Source organism: Opisthocomus hoazin, chromosome 6 (genome assembly GCF_030867145.1).
Source record: "Opisthocomus hoazin isolate bOpiHoa1 chromosome 6, bOpiHoa1.hap1, whole genome shotgun sequence".
Classification (NCBI taxonomy): Eukaryota; Metazoa; Chordata; class Aves; order Opisthocomiformes; family Opisthocomidae; genus Opisthocomus; species Opisthocomus hoazin.
The window spans coordinates 3,487,428-3,507,765 of NC_134419.1; the positions used below are offsets into that span (position 1 = coordinate 3,487,428).

Consider the following 20,338-nt stretch of genomic DNA (forward strand, 5'->3'; position numbering starts at 1 on the left):
TTAGTTCATTTCAGAACGAAGATCCCCTTCGCTTTTTTCCTACCTGGAAAGAAACCGCACTAGCAGCGACGGCAGCAAAGCCCGCACAGCAGCCCCTGACAGGGAGTAACGCCGAGGGGAGTCACCCCTTTCCAGCTGCAAACACGGACGAAGACAGCGAGAAACCACGCTTGGTGAAGGGCACGGGAAGAAAAACAGCCTGGTGGGTTTTTTTTAAACCCTGTACCAAAGACGGGACGTTTTGCCCCCCCTGCGCTGAGAGCCAGGCGAGAGGCGCCGGCGGAGAGGCCGCCCCTCAGCTCTCCTCACAGTCCCCGGCCTTTGTCCGCGGCCGCCCGGGCCGGGGGAGCCCGAACCGCCGCCCGCCGGGAAGCGGCAGCGGCCCCGCCGGCCCTGGCACCCCCCGCGGCCCGGCCACCCCCCGGGACGGGGCTCGGGGGAGGCGGGAGAGCCCCGAGCCCGCTCCTGCCCCTGCCAGGGACGCGAACGCGGGCTGGCCGACAGCGCAGCCCCGGGCCCGGGCCGCCACCGCTGCGGCGCTTCGCCCCCGGCCTGCTCCCCCGGCCGCCTCCGGCGCCAGCCGCTCGCCCCTCACGGAGCCGCCGCCGGGCGCTCAGCGCTTCCCCGTGAACGGCGCGCAGGAGCCGCCGCTTACCCGCCCGGTGAGCTCCGCGGCGCAGCCGGCCGGGGAGCGGCCTCCCGGGGCCTCGGCCGTGGGGGAACAGCGCGGGACTACAGCTCCCGGCGGGCGGCGCTGCGGCGGCGAGGCGGGCCGGGCGGCGGGCCCGCGCGGGGCACGCTGGGAGCTGTAGTCCGGCGGCGGGGCGGCTGCGGAGGAGGCGGGGGGGGGGAGGAGGAAGAGGAGGAGGCGGCGAGCCGAGCCGAGCCGAGGGGGGAAGCGGGACCGGGCCGAGGCGGGCCGGCTCCCTGGGGCGGGCCGGGCAGCGGCGGGGGTGAGCCCCCAGAAGGGCGGGCGCCGGGCCGGAGGCTTTGGGCGGGAGGGGCGGCCCCGCCGCCAGGCCCCAGCCCCGGCTCGGCCCGGCCATCAGCGGCGGCGGGGGTGGGAGCGCTGCCCCTCACCGAGGCTCCAGCTGTCCTTTCAAGGTGTTCTGCGCTTTTTTTCCGTCTGGTTTGGTGTTTGGTTTTGCTTTGTTTTGGTTTTTTTTGTTTATTATTTTTTCTTTTAATTTTGTATCTATTGACTGCACGGCAAAATGGTTCCCAAATCTCCACATTCCCTGGAGGCCGGTGGTACTGAAATCTCCATTATAAACGCGTGTGTGTTGGTTCACGTGCCAGCGGTGTTTCCAGTTCCACTTGCTGCTTCATTTCTGCCGTAGAAGCCCGTCAGCAACGCCATCTCCTCTCGCTCTCCCGGGCTGGGCGTGTGGAGGGGTTGGCGGCTTTTTCAGTCTTCTGTAAAGTAGGTTCTCCATTAATCTGTTTGTCTTAAGCTGCTTAAAAAAAATCATTGGCTGTATCGGGTGCCAAGGGCACAAACAGAAGCACAGGAAGTTCCATCTGAACATGAGGAAGAACTTCTTCCCTCTGAGGGTGACGGAGCCCTGGCCCAGGCTGCCCAGGGAGGCTGTGGAGTCTCCTTCTCTGGAGATATTCCAGCCCTGCCTGGACGCGGTCCTGTGCACCCTGCTCTGGGTGACCCTGCTTCGGCAGGAGGTTGGACTGGGTGACCCACAGAGGTCCCTTCCAACCCCGACCAGTCTGTGACTCTGTGATTCTGTTTAAAAAACAGGAGTGCAGGATTTGGGAAGGATGTGAATTGAATTTCTTGAATGCCTGGAACTGGCGCTGGTGCCTGACATCCTCCAGAAGGACCACGTCCCGGCCTTCTCCCTGTCCTTGGCGCTGACGGCGCCGGGTCGGGCTCCTGGAGAAACTTCGGTGGTTTTTTCCATTTTGTGATTTTAGTGCCTTCTGCTGGTCAAAGATGAGCAGACTGGGTTTAATTTTTTTATAATCGGCGCATGATTATAGCACGTGATCTAAAATGAAGTACAAATACTGACAATAGGCGTTTCAGGTATTTCGTGTTGGGTTTTGCTACGTAATCCCATGGGCATGACGTATTTCACGTAGCGGGGTCAGTCGGCAAAGAGGATCGCAGGCATTAACGTGCGAAGCAGGCGCCGCCTCGTTACAAAGGTCGAGCTATTGGCTTGAAGCGGGGGTGTAGGAGCTCACCTCTAATCCTTCCCCTGCCTTTCAGCTCACTGCTTGCCCTTGCTAACAGCACTTTGCTTCTGCATTCCTGTAAATTAGCGATCACAATCCTCATTTAGGAATCCTGCAGACTCTACTGGCAAGCATCTCTGCGTAGCAGAGCTATAACACCACCGTGATAAAATTTCAAAAATCCTGAAGAACGGTCACATGTTGTTACTGTTCCTTTTCAAAACTGGAAAGACGTAATACACAGAAAGCGGCACACGCCCCATCTATGTCTTTATATTCCAAGCAAAGATAAAGATTTAAAAATAAAAACCACCTGTTTGTACTAAACTCATGAAAGGCTGTGGCCCCTCAGTAGCGGGTGATCTGTCAGTGCAGAAGGAAACAGGCCTCCTGCCTCCAGAATTTTATGACCTGTTGTAGGAACAATAGTTCTTTAAAGTTTCATCTTTGCTTTTATTCTCAAAGACAAAGACGAATGTGCTTGTCTGTGTATGAATATTGAGTGCTCAGTAGCTAACATGGCTTGGATTTGGCTAAATGTTGAACAAAGAATTATTCAGTTGATCAAATGAAATGCGTATTCCCTGGCCTGAAATGAGTTGCCTGCACCTTCGTGTTCTGAAATTTAATAACCGTGCCCTGATTTGATAGGCCACGTGATATACCATCTGGATACACCTGGTAAATCCCTCAGGCAATCAGGTTATGAGAAAGAAGATATATATTTTCTGCTTTTTGCATCAGTCAGATCTTGCAAAACAAAGCTTTGATTGCAGAATAATTACTCAGGCAACCAAAAATAACTATGTGTAAAGAGAGTTTTCTTCACATTCACTAATTCCTATTCCTGTAGGAAAGATTTGCAGAGGGAGTGGGAGAGAGCATACTGCGTTCAAGAAACTTCTAGCAAATGTCACAGAGTTTCCACTTTCAATATTTTAATGATGTAAAGGCCATGCAAACCATCTTTGAGATGATTTTGTACTAAATTAATATAGTACTAGTAAGGAAATATTAGCGTTCATGGAAAATGTAATTTGTCTTTGCTGTTTTTAATAGGTAAACCAAGCGGGTAACACCAAGAGGCAATGTCAAGACTGAAAATTAGAGAATATACTCTCTGCTTTATGGATCTGAGAGATGCCATGGTTACACAACATTTACCCACCAAATACTGCAAATGGTAAGATAACACCGAATTGCTGGGCAGTCAGAGGAATGAAGCTTCTACTCCTGTGTCTGCCACTAGCCTACTAGATTGCCTCTGGGAAGCCATCTCAGCATTCACCAACAACCTGCAATATATTTAGAAAAGCCCATTAAACCTTTGGCCGACAGTATGTGCTTTCCAAAACACCCGTTTGCCTGTTGTCTAAACAGAGCAGACCTTGGGTCAAGGAGCTGTAGAGAAGGGAATTCTTCCTCGTTTATTTTTAGTTTCATTTCCTAGGGAAGTAAGCGGTCTGTGATCCGTTTCCCTCTGGAAAGTTTGAAACCGCTCTGCACTTTAATCAAGTTTGCAGAACCTCAGAGATACTAAATATCTCCAGTTTTTGTGGAAATAGCTGCTTAGGTAAAAAGAAACCCTGGAAGAGGATAAAGGGAGAACACTGGAATCCAGGCTGGCTGTGTTCATTCTGCTGCTCCCAGAACTACTTGTTAAAATAGGTTACAGTGAGGTTTCTCCCACCCGTTTAAGACCAGAAAACCTCAGATGTGTTTGTGGAAGGGCTGCTTGCGCTTAGCAACACTATGGAAATAGAATGGTTGGATAAATGATACAGAGCTTTACAAAGATGAGGAGCATTATTGGTTAAAAACTGAAAGCTATGCCAACTGTTTTGTCTCTGAAGCAAACTCATTGCTCCAGAAGGTCATGGGTTTCACAAAGAAGTCGGGATCTTCAAGGTTAGTAGGTTAATAGGCAATGCATGCGCACTGTAAAGCAGCCCAGCAGCATGTGCACTTGAGGGATCCTTTCAGGGAACAAGGGATTCTCCCAAGCTGCTTCTTGAGATGTGCCCACCTGCATGCGCAGACTCTGACTGCGCTGCCTGCTGAGGGTGGCCCCGAGGTCCTTCTCCAGACCAGATTCAGCTATCTGCCCAAGTGTGAATCTGCTCACCTGTGCCTGGTATGTCAGTCTGCCTGTGGAAGCCACTGTCGCAGTAATCTGTGCACCACGCTTTCCAGCCATAGTGCAGGATGAGAGGGGCGGCGTGCGCGTACCCCCTCACTAGATTGCTGGTGGCTTTTGAGGTGTTTGTCTCCACTGATTGAGCCAGCGTGCTGCTGCTCGTACCACTCACCCCATCCAAACCCAGATTTTCTTACTGCGTCCCAGGATTAGGCTAGAGAGAAGAGGAGGCTCCAGCAGGATACCTGTAAGAATCTGTGCCAAGGCTACCCTTAATGTAAAATCTTAGTTAAATATCTGGAAGAGAAAATAAAGGGCACATTAGTGGCATTTACAGAGTATTAAACTTGGAGAAATTGAAAGCTGTATTCAGGGTGGAAACATAAGCTACCTGAAAACGATAAACATGAGCAGAAATTAATGGAAGCTCAGCTGGGAAGACTGCAAGTCCTTATCTGAGGAGATTGAAGTTCATGAACCTGTCTATTAAAATGAAGAAACCTGAAAGTAATAATGCAAGCAGACAAAGAATAAAGGAAAAAATGAAGCAGACATCAAATACTGCTATATGAAGAGGGCTGCAGAAAGGCTAGTGCATCTGAGGATTCAAATTGCCGTTTCTCCCTCACAAGGAACTTTTCCAGCTGTGGAAGTACGAATCTGGTCACCATTCCTGCCACAGTGTCTTCTGGTCTACCCAGCTGCTCCACCTGAAATAGTGGAGGTAGGTCCAAGAGAAAGGGAGGAACCGGACTGCACCGCTCCTTCCCCATGTTCAAACAGCACTGGTGCCTGGAGCTCCGTGCGTCTCCCTGGGAGAGGACGCGTGATCCTCCCGTGGGTCAGGCTCGCAGGCTGGTGGGTTCTGCTCGAGGCAGAATGTGTTACACGCAGCTGTTTTGTTTCACGTGGTAGTTGATATGATTTGATTTAGTATCCAGACCTATGCAGTATCTCCCTTCCTTGCTGTGAGGATCACATGTGGTCTTCTGATGTCTGGGATGAAGAACACCACCATTCCCTGTAACAGTGGTCTCTGGAACACTGTGCTCGGAGCACCTTGGCTCTGCTTCCAGCTCTGCTGTCATTAGCTTTTGATATGCCTGGCTTGAGTTCAATAAAAGAACTAAGATGGATGTGAGGGATGTAGCGAAGGCTACAGGCAGTCGGAGAGTCCTCACTCCTTCTTTACTCTCCCAGTTTCTCATTTGCCCAGCAGAATCCGGGCACTGGGCCAATGAGGCTGCTCACCCTTGCTCTGAGAACACCAGCATCTTCACTCTTGCCATACGTGTCTTGAGAAGGTAATTGTGCTTGGACAGTTTACATTACCCGTGTGTAGTTCCTTATCTTTACAGAAATTCTTTGCAGAGAGAGGCACAGATTTGGCCCTTAATGAATTTAATTCGTTTCGCTCAGCTGCCGGTAGATGGCTCTCCGAATTTGCAGTCCCTTATTTACGACGTTGTTTATTGAATTATGTTGGACACATTTTCAGTGGAAAATGTTTTCAGTGTGGTGTTTGCAGTGAGGAAGTTTACGTAAGAAGAACAAGGAAGCAGTGGACTGAGTAAATACACTGCTAACAAACAAGACACAGGATCAGTTCACTTTTTGCAAAATGTTTTGTGGCTAAGATCCAAAAGATTTTTTTGTGTGCAAGTCCTAATCTCACCAGGCTCAGCGAGTTACATCTGTGTTTGCAGGCTGCGTTTACCAAATTTGGTTATAACTGAGTAAAATTAGTTCTCAATAAAAAAGCATTTTCGTCGTGTTTTAAAGGACGCATGTGATTTATGGACAGGTACCCTAGTGAACTGATTGAAATGCTTCTTCATTCACACCCCTTCAGCGCGAGAGAAGTTGTTTCACGGGTACATGTGTGTTAACAGAGCACTTCAGGTGGGTGCTGAGCCCAAGTACAGCTCGCAGATGTAGACTCAGCTGTTCCTGCTTCACCTTGTTGTTGCATGGTTTATCCAAGAAGACTGAAAGGTGACTTTCAACGTGACAGGCCACATTTTGATAAATTGCTGGGCTTTCACCCCAGCCCCCAAATTAGCAAGGCAACGAGAAGGGAAATGCAGCAGCTACAGTGGAGACCCATCACCTATCACCGCGTCCCTCAGCTGCTGATGTAGTGTATGCTCAGTCTTTGTCCTGGTGAAGAACTAATGCACCCAGGACAAGCGAGGATCACCCCCCAGCTGCTCAGAGACCATTCACCCGGAGCGGCAGATGCTTATGGATGACGGCCGCATAAATGGGCTAACTCCTTTTTGGAGGTAGTGATGGATGTGGCCAGCAGGTCGAGGGACGGGATTCTGCCCCTTTACTCCGCTCTTGTGAGACCCCACCTGGAGTCCTGTGTCCAGCTCTGGAGCCCCCAACATAGGAAGGACATGGATGTGTTGGAGTGGGGCCAGAGGAGGCCACGGAGATGATCCGAGGGCTGGAGCACCTCTCCTACCAGGACAGGCTGAGGGAGTTGGGGCTGTTCAGCCTGGAGAAGAGAAGGCTCCGGGGTGACCTTAGAGCAGCTGCCAGTGCCTGAAGGGGCCTGCAGGAAGGGTGGAGAGGGGCTTTTCATAAGGGGGTGTAGGGATAGAACAAGGGGGAACGACTCTAAACTAACAGAGGGCAGATTTAGATGAGATATGAGGAAGAAATTCTTCCCCCTGAGGGTGGTGAGGCCCTGGCCCAGGCTGCCCAGAGAAGCTGTGGCTGCCCCCTCCCTGGCAGTGCTCAAGGCCAGGTTGGATGGAGCTCTGAGCACCCTGGGCTGGTGGGAGATGTCCCTGCCCATGGCAGGGGGGTTGGAACCAGATGAGCTTTGAGGTCCCTTCCAACCCAAACCGTTCTATGATTCTATGTCTTTCAAAGGCTGATGCATTCTGCCGTTGGATTCAGTTGTTGAGCAGGGTAGGTTCCTTCTTTGCTTCCTAAAACATGAGGAAGAATTACAATGTGTTAAGGCAGAGTAACTATTCAGTATCCTCACAATGTGGATGAAGTTCCAAGTTTTAAATTGGTTACTAGGAATATGTAGCCTCTATCCAAACATTAATTTAAATTAAATTGGGCTGTATGGAGGTATGAATTGCAGTTTACACAGTCTCTCCACTGAAGTTAGTCTTGATTTGTCTTCACCCTCATTGTGAGATACCAGTCACCCTTGAGGGCAATACATAGGCACAAAGCAGCCTAACACTCCAAATGTGTCATCAATTGCATACAGTCTCACCCTAATTTAAAAGAAAATAGTTCCATTTTCTACTGCAGGTAACATTTGCCGCACGACAGTCATTTCTGAGTCAGAAGCAGCTGCTGGTTCCCAAACAGATGCCTGGAGAAAAATATTTTGCAGACTGAAATTCCATGTAACAGGTCTCTGTGTCCAATTGGTCACATTCTCCTCTTTGCAAAGCATGAGTTGCTTTCTTCAGATACAACGTTGCCTTCAATTAATTCTTGTTTAAGAGTCGCAAAGAAGAGGCAGAAAGGTTGTGTGACTCAGCGTGTCGGTGGCAGCACTCACCTTAGTACTTGAAATAACACAGCGACGCCACAACATCAGTCATACGAAACAGAGGCAGGGTTTGCTGATACCATGAATTTTAGTATTTCACATTGTTGGATTTAGAATGGTAAGAGACTGCTTTTTTTCCCCCCTCGTATTGCTTCACTTTTTCCTTGACTTCTTTTGGTTAATGCTCCACACACTGCAAAATTTAGAGTCAGTCTCTTGGTTCTCTTCACCAGGTTGTGTGTACGTTTCTACCAGCCTCAGTTATCTCTTACTATTCAAAGTCATTGGCAACGACTTTGTAGGGTTTTGCTGGGCTGTTACTATCTGGAAAGTAATGACGAATCTTTGTTATTTTTCTGAAATTCACTTGTTGATGTGGACTTTTAAATGAATGGAGGGATGTTGTTCATATTTAGACCAACTATACGGAGAAAGCCTATTTATCTGCAAAGCAATACCCTCCCATTGAGAGCACATACTGTATACTGTATTTGGTAGAGGTCTATTTGAAATCCATTTTGTATCTTTGAATTGAAAATACACATATTTTTTATTTTTGTACATAGATGTTCCACATTAGATAGGGTGGAGTTAAGGGTTCTTTTCATCTGTGTTGATACTTCTGTACATTTATTTGCTTCAAGAGGATGAATAACAAATCATTCATAAAGAGGTGGGTCCCCTGCTCGCTTTTAGCTTTGTAGCCTACTGCAGCGATGATCTGCAATTAGTGCAAAGGCCATTCACTGTCAAGGAGAGGCCACTGCCTTAGTTTAAAGCTTGATTGCTCCCCGTTACTGGCCTCGCTGGCGAGGGTGGCAGAGCAGGATGTGTGTCCTCACCTCAGCGAGCAGTTTCAAACCCTGGTATCCGCACACAGACTTTCCTTCCTCGCAGTTTGAGATGTCGGAGCACATCTGTCAGGGGCGGCCGAGGTGCGGGCTCGTCTCACCGGGCTGCCCTTCCGCCAGTCGCCTCTAGCACAGGGCTGGGTGTGTGGCTGGAATCGAGTCTGCCGGAGCTCATCTGGCCAAGCTCCAAGCTGCAGAAACTGTGAAGAGCTGACAGATGAGCAAAGGTGGCATCAAAACTGGGCGACTGGTTGCCTCGAGCCCTTGTGCGGTAGGCCTTGGAGGTGCAGGAGCCGCTGACACGCAGCTCGGACGCCCGTGCGTGTGGTGGTGGATGGCTCTTTCAAGGCAAACTGTTCTGCTCATCAGGCAGAGACCTGAAGGTGCCTATGTCATTACTGTGTTTTGAAGCGTGTCCTGGGTCTTTAAACAGCCCACGCTAACAAATCCATGGTAGAAGGCTATTAAGTAAGCTATGTGTAGATTTTGGGGAGGATACTCAGCTGACTTCATGCGTCCCACAACTTTATCGAGTTCTTCTGTCAGTGGTAGTAACTGACCGGAGGGGAAAATGACACCTAAAATCCAAGAGGTCTCTCAATCGACCTTGGATGCTCTGCGCTCTGTCTGTCAGGGCTCCTGGGGCTGGGCTGCTCTTGGCACCTTCTGCCAGCAATAAAAATTTCCCTTTTCAGAAACGCAGGATTCCCAGTTTCGGTATAATAGAGTCAGGCGGTGACATTTTCCCTGAAGGCAGGACTAAATTAGCCCTTCTTGCATCTCAAACTTTGGAAAGGAAATTCCATATGGGACGGGGGATGGGAAAGAGGAAACACTTCTGGTGGACCCTCATGCTTAGGCCTGTTCTTGTATGCACACACACTTTGCAGGAGAGTTTATTCGTAGGATCATAGAATGGTTTGGGTTGGAAAGGGACATTTTAAAGATCCTCTAGTCCACCCCCCTGCCAGGGGCTGGGACATCTTTTGCTAGATCAGGTTCCTCAAAGCCCCGTCCCTCCTTACCTCTGGCACTTCCAGTGACAGGACAACCACAGCTTGCGTGGATGTACGAAGGCAAACGGCCCACCCTGCCCGCTCTGTGCGACGGACGAATCCCGCGTGCGGTTCTACGCGCAGGCGGTAATTCAGGAGCGAAAGTCTTTGTCTCGGTGGACGTTAGTGGGGCATTTTCCCCCCTCCCCTTTGGAGAAGCGCAGCCCTTTCTCAGCAGCACACAGTGGGTCTTCGCTTCGCAGTGCCTCCGCCTGCGTGCACGCGTGTGCGTGCGTCTGCGTAACGCATGACAGCACGTTTCTGTCGCGGGCTGCAGTCTCACCCACGTGGGATGCGCTTTATGTACGCACAGAGCCTGGTGAACTCCGGTGGGATTACTCACGTGTGTGCGTGTTTGCAGATTTCGGGGCCTGGCATCCCCTGTGCCAACACATACAAGCAGGAAAGCGGGATAATTACACGCAGCTGGAAATCGGTGGCTGCTGCGAGCGGAAAAATCGGTGTGCTCAGACTGCAGCCGCAGCGTGCTGGGAGCGTTCACACCGTGCAGGCAGGCGGGCTCGGGTCAATCGACACTCACTGCTTTTGGGTGCTTCCTCGATGGCTAGTAATAGTTCTCTGGTTCAGATTAACTCACGGCACATGCCGTCTACCACTGACTTTGAATTCTTCGCTGGACCGCGTCCTAGGCTCCATCTTTTTTTGAAGTCCCAAAATAAGGGTTTTTTTTTTTTTTCAGCTCCTCACCCTCCGCCTCCACTTCCCATTAGTACGACCACCTTGGGTACAACACGGCGTAGCGAGGGGCTGGTGGTGACAGAATCACAGAATCACAGAATGGTCGGGGTTGGAAGGGCCCTCTGTGGGTCACCCAGCCCAACCCCCTGCCGAAGCAGGGTCACCCAGAGCAGGCTGCACAGCACCACGTCCAGGTGGGTCTGGAATATCTCCAGAGAAGGAGACTCCACAGCCTCCCTGGGCAGCCTGGGCCAGGGCTCCGTCACCCTCAGAGGGAAGAAGTTCTTCCTCATGTTCAGCTGGAACTTCCCATGCTCCAGTTTGTGCCCGTTGCCCCTTGTCCTGTCGCTGGGCACCACTGGAAAGAGTCTGGCCCCGTCCTCCTGACACCCACCCTGAAGTTATTTATGGGCATTTCTAAGGTCCCCTCTCAGCCTTCTCTTCTCCAGGCTGAACAAGCCCAGCTCCCTCAGCCTCTCCTCGTAGGAGAGATGCTCCAGTCCCCTCCTCATCCTCGTAGCCCTCCGCTGGACTCTCTCCAGTAGCTCCTCATCTTTCTTGAACTGGGGAGCCCAGCACTGGACACAGCACTGCAGATGGGGCCTCCCTAGTGACGACCCGCCTGGGTGGAGGGATGGCTGCTGCGCTGTTCCGGCCCTCTTCTAATTGGGGCGGATTTTTGGCCGTTCTGAAGGAAACGCTGGTCCCACACAGGGTACCACAGACCGAGAGCCCCGTCCCGGCGTCCCGCGGGTCCCTCGGCGCGGTGCCGGGCGGGCACACGGGTGGCCCGGGGGACCCGGCCGCGCCCCGCACACCCGGGCCAGCCCGGAGCTGGGCTCCCGCGGGTCAGCACAGGCGAGGAGCTGGGCTCCGAGCGGTCCGCGCTCGGTGAACCCGCCCGAACCCCGCGGGCGGAGGCCGCATCGCCGCCGGTCCCGCACCGCCCGCCCCCGGGGCCCGGCGCCGCGGCCGGTCACTGCCCGCCCCGCCGTAAGTCTGCGAGGAGCGGCCCCCTCCCGCCGAGGGGGAGGAGGCGGGCGGGCGCGGCCAGCGCCGAGGGTGGGAGCAGGGGCCGGGCGCGCCGCGCGGGTGCGCGCCTCCGCCGAGCATTACGGCGCCCGTTCCCCGGCTCCGAGGAGCGGCCGCGCCGAGCCCCGCAGCGCGGCCATGGCCGAGCGCCGCGCCTTCGCCCAGAAGATCAGCAGGTAGCGCGGCCCGGGGCGCGCCGGCACCGGGGCCGGGGCCGGCCCGCGGCGGGGGAGAACGGGCCCGGCGCGGCCTCTCGGCCTTCGGCCCCCGGGCAGGGTCCGCCCAGGCCGGCGCCGCGGGGCCGCGGTTCCCCGCGTCTGTAACAAAGCGGGGGGGGGGGGTGTGCGGCCGTGCGCGGTGTCCGCCTCCCCCGGGCACGGCGGGGGGACCGGGAGGGAGGGAGGCAGCCGTGCCGCTCGGCTCCCCGCCAACAAAGGCCGGCCGGGCCGCTCTCGCCGCACAATGGGCGGCCGGGGCTGCCCCGCCGCTGCGGGGCTGCCGGAGCCTGCGCCGGGCCGGCCTCCCCTCCCCTTCCCTCCGCTGCCGGCCCGGGGAGCCGCGGCCCTGCCCGCCGGCTGCCTGCGAGGTGCGGAGAGCGTTGCCTTCCCCCGGTGCCCGAGCAGCGGCTGGGTACGGCCGGCGCAGCTCCTGGGGCCTGCGGGGCTGCTGGAGGCTTGCGCTGCTACGCGTCCTGGCGTTTGACGAAGTTGTGGGGTTTTCTCTTTTTTTTTTCTTTTTATTTTTAAAGAGAGGAGTGTTTATCGGAAATCACCTGCACGTACCAGCTCTCTGTGGTTCCGTGTTCCGAGTCTGGCGTGTGGTTCCGGGTGGGAGCCGCTGTTTTTCCATTCGCAGGTCCGACCCGCTGGCCTTTGGTGTTACAGCCTCTCCTGGCTGCAACCAGCAGCCGTGAAAGTGGGAACCGTCGGTTCTGCTGTTGCTGTCCGTGAGGCTGTGGATGATAGTGAAAGGAGTATCGTTTTCGTGCCGTTGAGTGAGAAAACTGTAGGTACCGATAGCTGCAGTCACAGAAGCTGTGGTGGAGAAGGGTCATGGACAAAGAAGGAGCTCAAAGGAGAAGGCTGGGTAGGAGGTAGAGGAGTGGCATCATTCCCACCCTGCTCGGGATCTGAAGATGGGGGTGGAAACGTTGCTTCTCTCTCATGGGTCTCTGCAAGCTCTGGTATGCATCAGCCAGGGGTTAACGTGACAGGCCGAGGCCTCGGGAGTGGAGGGAGCTGGATTTGCTGCCAGGCCGTTTTCCCGGTTCTTGACTGTAGTGATAGGAATAGTCACAGAATCACAGAATGGTCGGGGTTGGCAGGGACCTCTGTGGGTCACCCAGTCCAACCCTCCTGCCGAAGCAGGGTCACCCAGAGCAGGCTGCACAATACCTTGTCCAGGCGGGTCTGGAATATCTCCAGAGAAGGAGACTCCACAGCCTCCCTGGGCAGCCTGGGCCAGGGCTCCGTCACCCTCAGAGGGAAAAAGTTCTTCCTCATGTTCAGCTGGAACTTCCCATGCTCCAGTTTGTGCCCGTTGCCCCTTGTCCTGTCGCTGGGCACCACTGGAAAGAGTCTGGCCCCATCCTCCTGACACCCACCCTTGAGATATTTGTAAGCATATATTAGGTCCCCTCGCAGCCTTCTCTTCTCCAGGCTGAACAAGCCCAGCTCCCTCAGCCTCTCCTCGTAGGAGAGATGCTCCAGTCCCATGCGAGACAAGTACTAGAAGTAAGGGCGAGAGAGTTCTGCAGCCCTGGCGGGAAGTTAAATAGAGCGGCCCTGGGGTGACCGCTGCGGGTGCTCGCCAGGTTTCTGCTCGTGCCGGGCACCGGCTCGGCGCAGGAGGTTCATCAGGCGGCAGCGCAGAGGTCCCAGCTGTGTGTGTACCTGCTGATCTCCGCTCGATGAGTTCTCAAACCAACCGAACGGCAGCAGTGCGGGTGTGGGAGGCAGAGGCGGTCTTTTCGACGTGTCGGATTCGTTTGTGGAGTCAGCTGTTGGTGCAGGCTGTGCCTGCAGAAGGACCCAGGTGGTCTGCGATGAGGTCAGCTCCTCCTGGAGCAGGGGTGTTGCATCTCCAACTCTTTTCTTTGATGCTCATGTGTAAGACCGCTGTGTTTCTCTCTGGGATTTCCCGCATTTTAGTGTTGTCTTCTGAGAAATGTGAAGTTCTTGGTTTGTGGGCTGCACATCCAGTGCACATGAAGGCAAAAACTTGTGGGCAGGAGAGATGATGAACGCAGAGGTGCCCAGACTGAGCTGTAGCCCTTCTTGTGCTGACGCAGAACGTGCTGCCGTGGATGTTACTCTTTCAGAGGAGGAGAGATTCGAGCAAGCAGCATGCGGAAGTCCCGAGAGCCGTGTTGGTGGCTGCTGGAAGCCCTTCCCAGTTCCATTGTTTGAAGAAGAATAGATCCATCACATTTTCACACTCTGCCCTCCGGTTTGGCTTACTCATCGAGGTAGATGTAGCATTTGTCTCATTCACAGGAAATAGCCGTGCTGCTCTGGTTTGCCCAATAGTGTGTAATGCAAATGCGATCTAATTCAGATCCGTGAGGGCAGTTTAAGGCCTGCCTGCCGAAGAGATGCGAGCTTCGAAGCTGGGTATTACGGTAGTGGTAGAAAAAGAAACGTGAGATGGGCTGTTCTGTTTCCGAGAAAGCCCACAGATGTGGTCTTCACGGCTCTGATTTACTGCCTGTGCTTTCTTCAGCCAGCGCGGTGCACCTCAGGGGTGCGTACGGAGCTCCGGTGCCGTGCGGTGGCTGCTTATTGCTGCTGGAGCCTTTGAATGTTGGGGAAAGCAGCTGTCGGTGGCTGCTACAGCAGTTTCAAAATACCTTTTTAAAACTGTCTGGTACAAGGTATTTTTCTGACTAGATCGTGCTGCGCTTTTGTTGGAAGGCTTCAAACTAGAACAGATTTTTAGCCTGAACTTTGGCCGTCACGTGTACTTGCTAATTCTTCATGACTCCATCGGAAGAAACTCCTCAGTAAAACTTACTATGGTGAATTAATAATACCTGAAATCTCACCTGAAATTGTTATTTTTTAACTAGAGATATATCAGTAATGAATTTGTTATTAAACTGTATTGGAGCATGTCCTTCTGCAGCATCGTAATAATTCTGTAGCTGCTTCTACGCAATGGTTTCCATCTCAGTGTGAGAATAAATGTGCTTCTGTTTAGTGCAGAAGGTTAGTTCAGCTCATGCAGTGTTCGGGGCACTAGGGCAGAGTTAGCGGGAGGCAGGATCCACACCGGCAGAGGTAAAGCTCGTTCACTCAGATGTCTCGGTAAAGAACCCAAACAGCCAATACCTTGTTCTTGAGGAACCATCTAAGCTGCCCGCTCGCTCTCGGCAGGGCTGGGCGCTCGGTACCGCCCGAGCCGGGTGCCACGTCTGGCCCCTCCGGGGTTGTGCTGCGCCGACCCGCCGAGCGCTCCCCCTTCGCCTGCCTGCGCTGCGGATTCCCAGTTGCGTTATCCCAGTAGATTTTTCTGGGGATGGGGCCGCTTGGCAGGGAAACGGGGCGTGGAAGCCCCACCACCAGAAACATCAGCTCTTGAGTTCCTGGATGTCCCAGTAAGCGAAGCGTGTTGTATCCCAGCACTCCAGTCTTTCCAGGGGCAGGCAGAGGAAGAGGTGTGCGGTTTTTTTAGGGTTCAAATACAGAAAAAGAAAAAAAATCACCTTTTAAACATCACTCAGCGTACGCAGTTCAGGCAAACTCATGTAGCCTTTCACGTGAGCCCCTGTCTCAGTGCCTGGTCACTGCTCTTGGACCATCCTGAGAGCGAGTTATCTAGGGAATCCAGAACTGCTGCTTTGGTCATCACCATTTTGAAAGTGTCTTTCCCTGGAAGGCGTTTTACCCTTCCTTTACTGCTCCCACAGTTAAAGAGGACCCTTGTGACTTGGAATAACATACCTGCCCTATCCTTTGCTTTGCGTTTCAGCCTTACACAAAGTCCAGGGTGTCATTTTTACCACTGGTCTTCATTCTCTTGCTGAGAATTTTCAGTTTTCCTGTCCCCGGCTCTCGATGGAGTCTGAAGAAAATTGGTTTTCACCCTCGTGGGTCCAGCCCCTTCCGAGGTGCTTGTGTGTGATCGGGAACCTCAGAGTGCTGTGAGGCACTGGGGACTCTCGCGCAGAGCCCTGGCTCAGAGGGTGACCCTGCGCTCGAGCATTCAGTGATTTGGAAATTCCCTGTCATCCAGGGCTCTTACGCTGGATTTCTGGAGTAATTGCAGCTTGTTTTTATGGGTTTGAATGGAGGGGAAAACACTTCAGAGCTAGCATCTTATTCCTGCCGAAGCTCCCTAGATGCTGATAGGGTGCTGTAAAAGGTGACTTGGGAAGACTAAATTTACATTTGCGTTCATTTAGAGCCGTTTTACATTGCTGGAATGATGTGTCAGGGAGACTGACAGCCGCCTTTGCCCTGCCTTTGGGTGAAAAGGGACGGTGTGAAACGTGCGCCCACCGAAACCGATAGCAAAGCTGTCGCTGGCTTCCACGAGCACCGAATCCGGCCAGAAACGGGGTGGTCACAGCAGGGTATTCATCGCCGCTTATTCCCTTCCCACCTCCAGATGCCGTTTGCATTGTCAAAACGCCATCCTGGATAGCTGAGAGTATTTTTAACAGAAGCTTCAGAGCAGCTCTTCCCTGCTCTCCACAAGTCCCTGTTGAGCCACTGTGGGTGTCTCGTGCGGGAGTCGGCAGCGCTCCGGGAAGCCTGAGGAGATCTCTGGGTGCCTGAAGCAAGCGCGAAGCCGGGGAGAACCGTTCATCTCCAGCGCTCCGCTCCGCAGCTGCTGCTTTGTGCAAGGCTTCCTCGTTTGGTTGGGGCTTTTTGACGTGGGGTGTGACTTTGATCTCTCCTGAAGAATCCGGTCCTGTGGTGATTTTCGCAGTAAGGTGTCGTGGGAGCTCGCTCCCTTCGCTGCAGCCTAGGGGTGACGCTTTCAGCCTCAATAATCAAATATTATCAGAAGAGCACCACAGGCAGCGTCGTGTCGTGTTTTCTGTTTTAATCAATGGGAAGGAAAAAGGGAAGATGTTGTTGCTCGTCTTGTGTGTTAATTTAAGAACCCACGCTTGCCCTGCAGCGGTCAGGATCAGGCTGGGTATTTCCTCGGCTGCGGGTTGTAAATCAGACCCATTTCGCTCGGAGGGGAAGGAGCTGACTCCGAAGGAAACGAGAGCGTGGGTTTGGGAGGAAGGCTGGACTGGCAGGGTGGCTCGAGGCCAGGGCTCTCCCTCCGGCAGGGTCCCTCCTCCCCAGCGACACGTACCCGTGGGTCGGCTCCGCAGGCAGGAGAGCCCCGTCGGAGCAGGGACAGAGGGACAGGCAATCTGTGATTCTGTGATTCCAACTCAGCTGCAACGGCATGGCGGACGCTGCCGGGCAGTGCCGTTTGACTTCGGGAGCTCCAGCCCAAGCACGGTGACTGAAGTAGGGGAGATGCCTCCACCGACGTGCAGAGTTGTGTGCAAGCGAGCTGGCTGAACAAAGGGGGATGCTTTCACTCTGAAAAGTAAACTATGTAAATACAGTTTTCTCTGCTGCTGAGGGAGAACAAGCAGCTTTGCTGTGGATTGGCACAGACGCCTCGCTGTGCCAGGCTGCCTTTCTCAAGAGGCGAAGGCTCGCTGAACGTCCCGTCGCTGCACGTGACGCACAAGATGCAGAACGGCCAGGAGTAACAGTTTTGTAATTAGCGGGATGGGGAGAAACAGACGATTTGCATTGCTCGTTCAAAATGGGGGGGGGGGGGGGGCTATGGAAACGAGAGGCTTCCTTAGATCTCTGCCGCAGGTGATACAGGTGGCTGCACCCTGGGCCGCCTTTGCTGCGGAAGGGAAGGGTGCTGGACCCCGCTCGGCACAACTGGACAGGTCTTGGGTCTTGGTGAGCCTGTTGCCAGCATGCTGCTTAAGCTAAAAAAAAAAAGAAAAAAAAGGAACAATTTTTGAGTTTGAGTGTGTAGGCCACATAGAAACAGAAATTATTTTTGTGTGTAATAAAGAAACATGGAAGTGCAAACAAATGCTTTCATTTTATTATTTGCAGCTCAGAGTACTTCGAGAATGACCAGTCTTGTTTTGCTTTAGAAGCCAGTTCCAAGGGGATTTTTTTTCCTCTCCTTTGTCTTTCTATTTTTTTCTGCGTGAACCACATGTACACACAATAATTAACCCGTGAAGAAGGTCAGAAAGGAAGTGAGGAGGGAAGAGGTACTTTAAACACAGACATTCGTGAAGCTGTGGGCTGTAATTAACTGGAATGTTTATCTAAGCATCCCAGGTTACGTGTTGAATCTAAGATAGTTATTAAAGAGGCAGTTTTTTTATCTGTCCTTCTAATTATCAAGAGCTTTAATGGCTCTTCTGACAAATGGATTATATTTTTTTTTTTCATTTGGAGACTATTACAGAATCACAGAATCACAGAATAGTAGGGGTTGGAAGGGACCTCTGTGGGTCATCTAGTCCAACCCTCCTGCCGAAGCAGGGTCACCTACAGTATTCTATTCTGAGATTTATTTCTCCTTTCTGGCTGGGTTTGGTGTGTTAAGCGAAGTTGGTTTGGGAAGCATAGCTTCTAGGTAGAAATAGTGTTCAGCGTTATAATATAACATGAACTTCTTAGCTGTGAGTAGATGGCATTTGTCCTGGACAAACAGCACTGGAAATGGGGAAGGAGAAGGCCGGTGTAGTGTCAGTTTTAGGAAACTGTGAAGCTCTGAGCCGAAGCGGCGAGGAAGCAGCCCTGAAGGCAGTCAGCTGAGGTGTCCTCTCAGTAGGAAAATACTCGTTTGGCTGCACAGAGCCCTGGTCAGGCCTGGTCTGGGGCGAGCGATCAGGACGAAAGGCAGTGTGTTAAAAGGCGTGAGTGCCCGCTGGAACAGATGGGGGGAAGAGCCGTCGGGGTGACGGAGGGAGCCGAGAGCCCCTTGCAGCGCTGGCCTCGCTCAGCCTTGCGGAAGGAAGGCTGGCAGGGGACGCGACCAAGTTTTGTGAGTACCTTGCGCGTGGGAAGGAGAGGGAGGAGGGCTGTTGGACCTAGCTGATGGTGCTGGCAGGAAACCAAACGGGTATAGATTACCCATAAATACACTTGGAGATCAGATTACGTTGGAAGATGGTGGCTAAATGGCAGAAGCATGATGCTTTGCGGTAGGGGGAATGGCGTTCAGTGCATTTGTGAATGCGGTGATACAGAAAGGCTGCCGACAAGAGCTGTGGGTTAGACTGCAGGCTTGGAGTAAGTAGTAAGTCCTGCAGACTCCACTCAGGAGTTTGGAGGTTGAGACGATTGGTAGCCGGTTACTTTGTGTGGGGAGAAGTTTGACTGGTAATTGTGAAAGCTAGAGAGATGGGACCACATAAGACTTGAGAGTAAGGATGGTGTCTTGGAATTGTAAGGGTTGGAAGGGACCTTAAAGCTCATCTGGTTCCAACCCCCCTGCCATGAGCAGGGACATTTCCCACCAGCTCAGGGTGCTCAGAGCTCCATCCAACCTGGCCTTGAGCACTGCCAGGGAGGGGGCAGCCACAGCTTCTCTGGGCAGCCTGGACCAGTGTTTCCCCACCCTCATGGGGAAGAATTTCTGCCTAATATCTCATCTAAATCTACCGAGGTTGTTCAGTTCTGACCTGCTGTCATCACGCTTCAGGGGCATTTTTGATATCCCGTGAGGTTATTAAGGGGCAGCAGCATGGAGCAGCCGTCGATGTGCCGCACGCGGTCAGAAGCCGTGCTGATCAGTGCCGCCCTTTGCTTTACCAGGTTTGCTCCCCCCTTGCATCAAACGACCTTCTCAGCGGGGATGATGTCGGGCGGTGCGATAGCATCGGCGCAAACTCACGGTGCCCCTGAGCAACGCTGCCGGTGCGGCCGAGCTGGCTGCCGCTTCGAGCGGGGGTAAAGCGCGGCCGTGGCTGGAGTTAAGGCTGTGTGACGGGCTGTGTCACTTGAAAACGGGGAAGGATTTTTTGTTTTTCCTGCGTCGTGCTGCGTGGCGAGATGCGGGTTGTGATTTTTCCTGCCAGCCACACAGCGAAGGGCTCTCTTCTGCCTGTCCTCAGGAATCACACGACACACGCACTGGGTAAGAGATCGGGTTTAAAGCAGAGATCGTCTGCAACCCGGGGGTGAGCTTTTCCATCTCGCCAGCCACAGACGCCGGGTGTTTTCCATGCCAAGCAGCCATTTTAATACATTCCCAATTTTGCTCTGAACGCCAGCAGCGTGTGGTTTGTCCTCGCGTGTCTGTGAGTGCGTGCGTGCGCGTGGTGGGAGCGGGGGAGATGGTTTTCCCGAGGGCGATCGGGCAGCCCGAATGCTGTCTGTCCCCAGCAGGAGCCCTTTGGTCTGCCTTCAGAAGCCACCCTCCAGAAGTGAAAACACGATCTCCTGGGGGTGAAAGCAAACATGAAGCAAATGATTTCTTGCAGCCAGAATACATAAACTTTTTTTTTTTTTTTCTGCAGTCCACTTTTTTAAAAGACAAAATAATGCTTCCTCTAGCTAATCTTACTCCCATCCTCTGGCCTGAGGAAACATCTGCTCTCCATGGTAGGCTCGGTTGTCCCAGCTAGTTCCCGTTAAGAGTTCCCTTCTCTTCCATTGGCATCGTCTGCCTCCGCCTGCCCCCATTCCTGCCCACCAGCGTTCACTGCCACAGCAGTCCCGAAGCCGGGAACCCACCCTGATGTCAAGGTTTTACTCAGGTGAGGTTTAACCAGCTTTACTTGGTGGGTTTTTAGCAGCTCGTGCGCTGTGCTGATCCACAGCACGTTCCCCTGGGTGAGATCAGG

The 20,338-nt window shown here is 53.2% G+C and overlaps 2 protein-coding genes and 1 long non-coding RNA gene across 14 annotated transcripts in view; 2 read left to right on the plus strand and 1 right to left on the minus strand.

Moving 5' to 3' along the window:
* Nucleotides 1–739, minus strand: part of ATG4C (autophagy related 4C cysteine peptidase) — a 26,797-nt gene extending 26,058 nt beyond the window's left edge. Inside the window, exon 1 of one of the 2 annotated variants that reach the window (XM_075424333.1) lies at nucleotides 656–739. The gene's annotated coding sequence lies outside the window, so the exon portion shown is untranslated. Of the gene's footprint in view, nucleotides 1–43; nucleotides 135–655 lie in introns of those variants that run through there. The other variant, XM_075424334.1, reaches the window with a different exon arrangement.
* Nucleotides 118–6,111, plus strand: LOC142361761 (uncharacterized). 2 transcript variants are annotated; one of them, XR_012764363.1, is made up of 2 exons: nucleotides 118–202; nucleotides 3,253–6,111. It is a non-coding gene; the product is annotated as an uncharacterized LOC142361761 (long non-coding RNA). The 2 variants fall into 2 exon arrangements; XR_012764364.1 differs by lacking the exon at nucleotides 118–202 and adding an exon at nucleotides 589–662.
* A 5,438-nt stretch (nucleotides 6,112–11,549) lies between these two features.
* The window catches only part of DOCK7 (dedicator of cytokinesis 7), a 99,709-nt gene continuing 90,920 nt past the window's right edge, over nucleotides 11,550–20,338 (plus strand). For all 10 annotated transcript variants that reach the window (XM_075424323.1, XM_075424319.1, XM_075424321.1 and 7 more), the window contains exon 1: nucleotides 11,550–11,672. In XM_075424323.1, coding sequence (XP_075280438.1) covers nucleotides 11,635–11,672 — 38 coding nt within the window. In that variant the 5' untranslated portion in view covers nucleotides 11,550–11,634. The remainder of the gene's footprint in view (nucleotides 11,673–20,338) is intronic.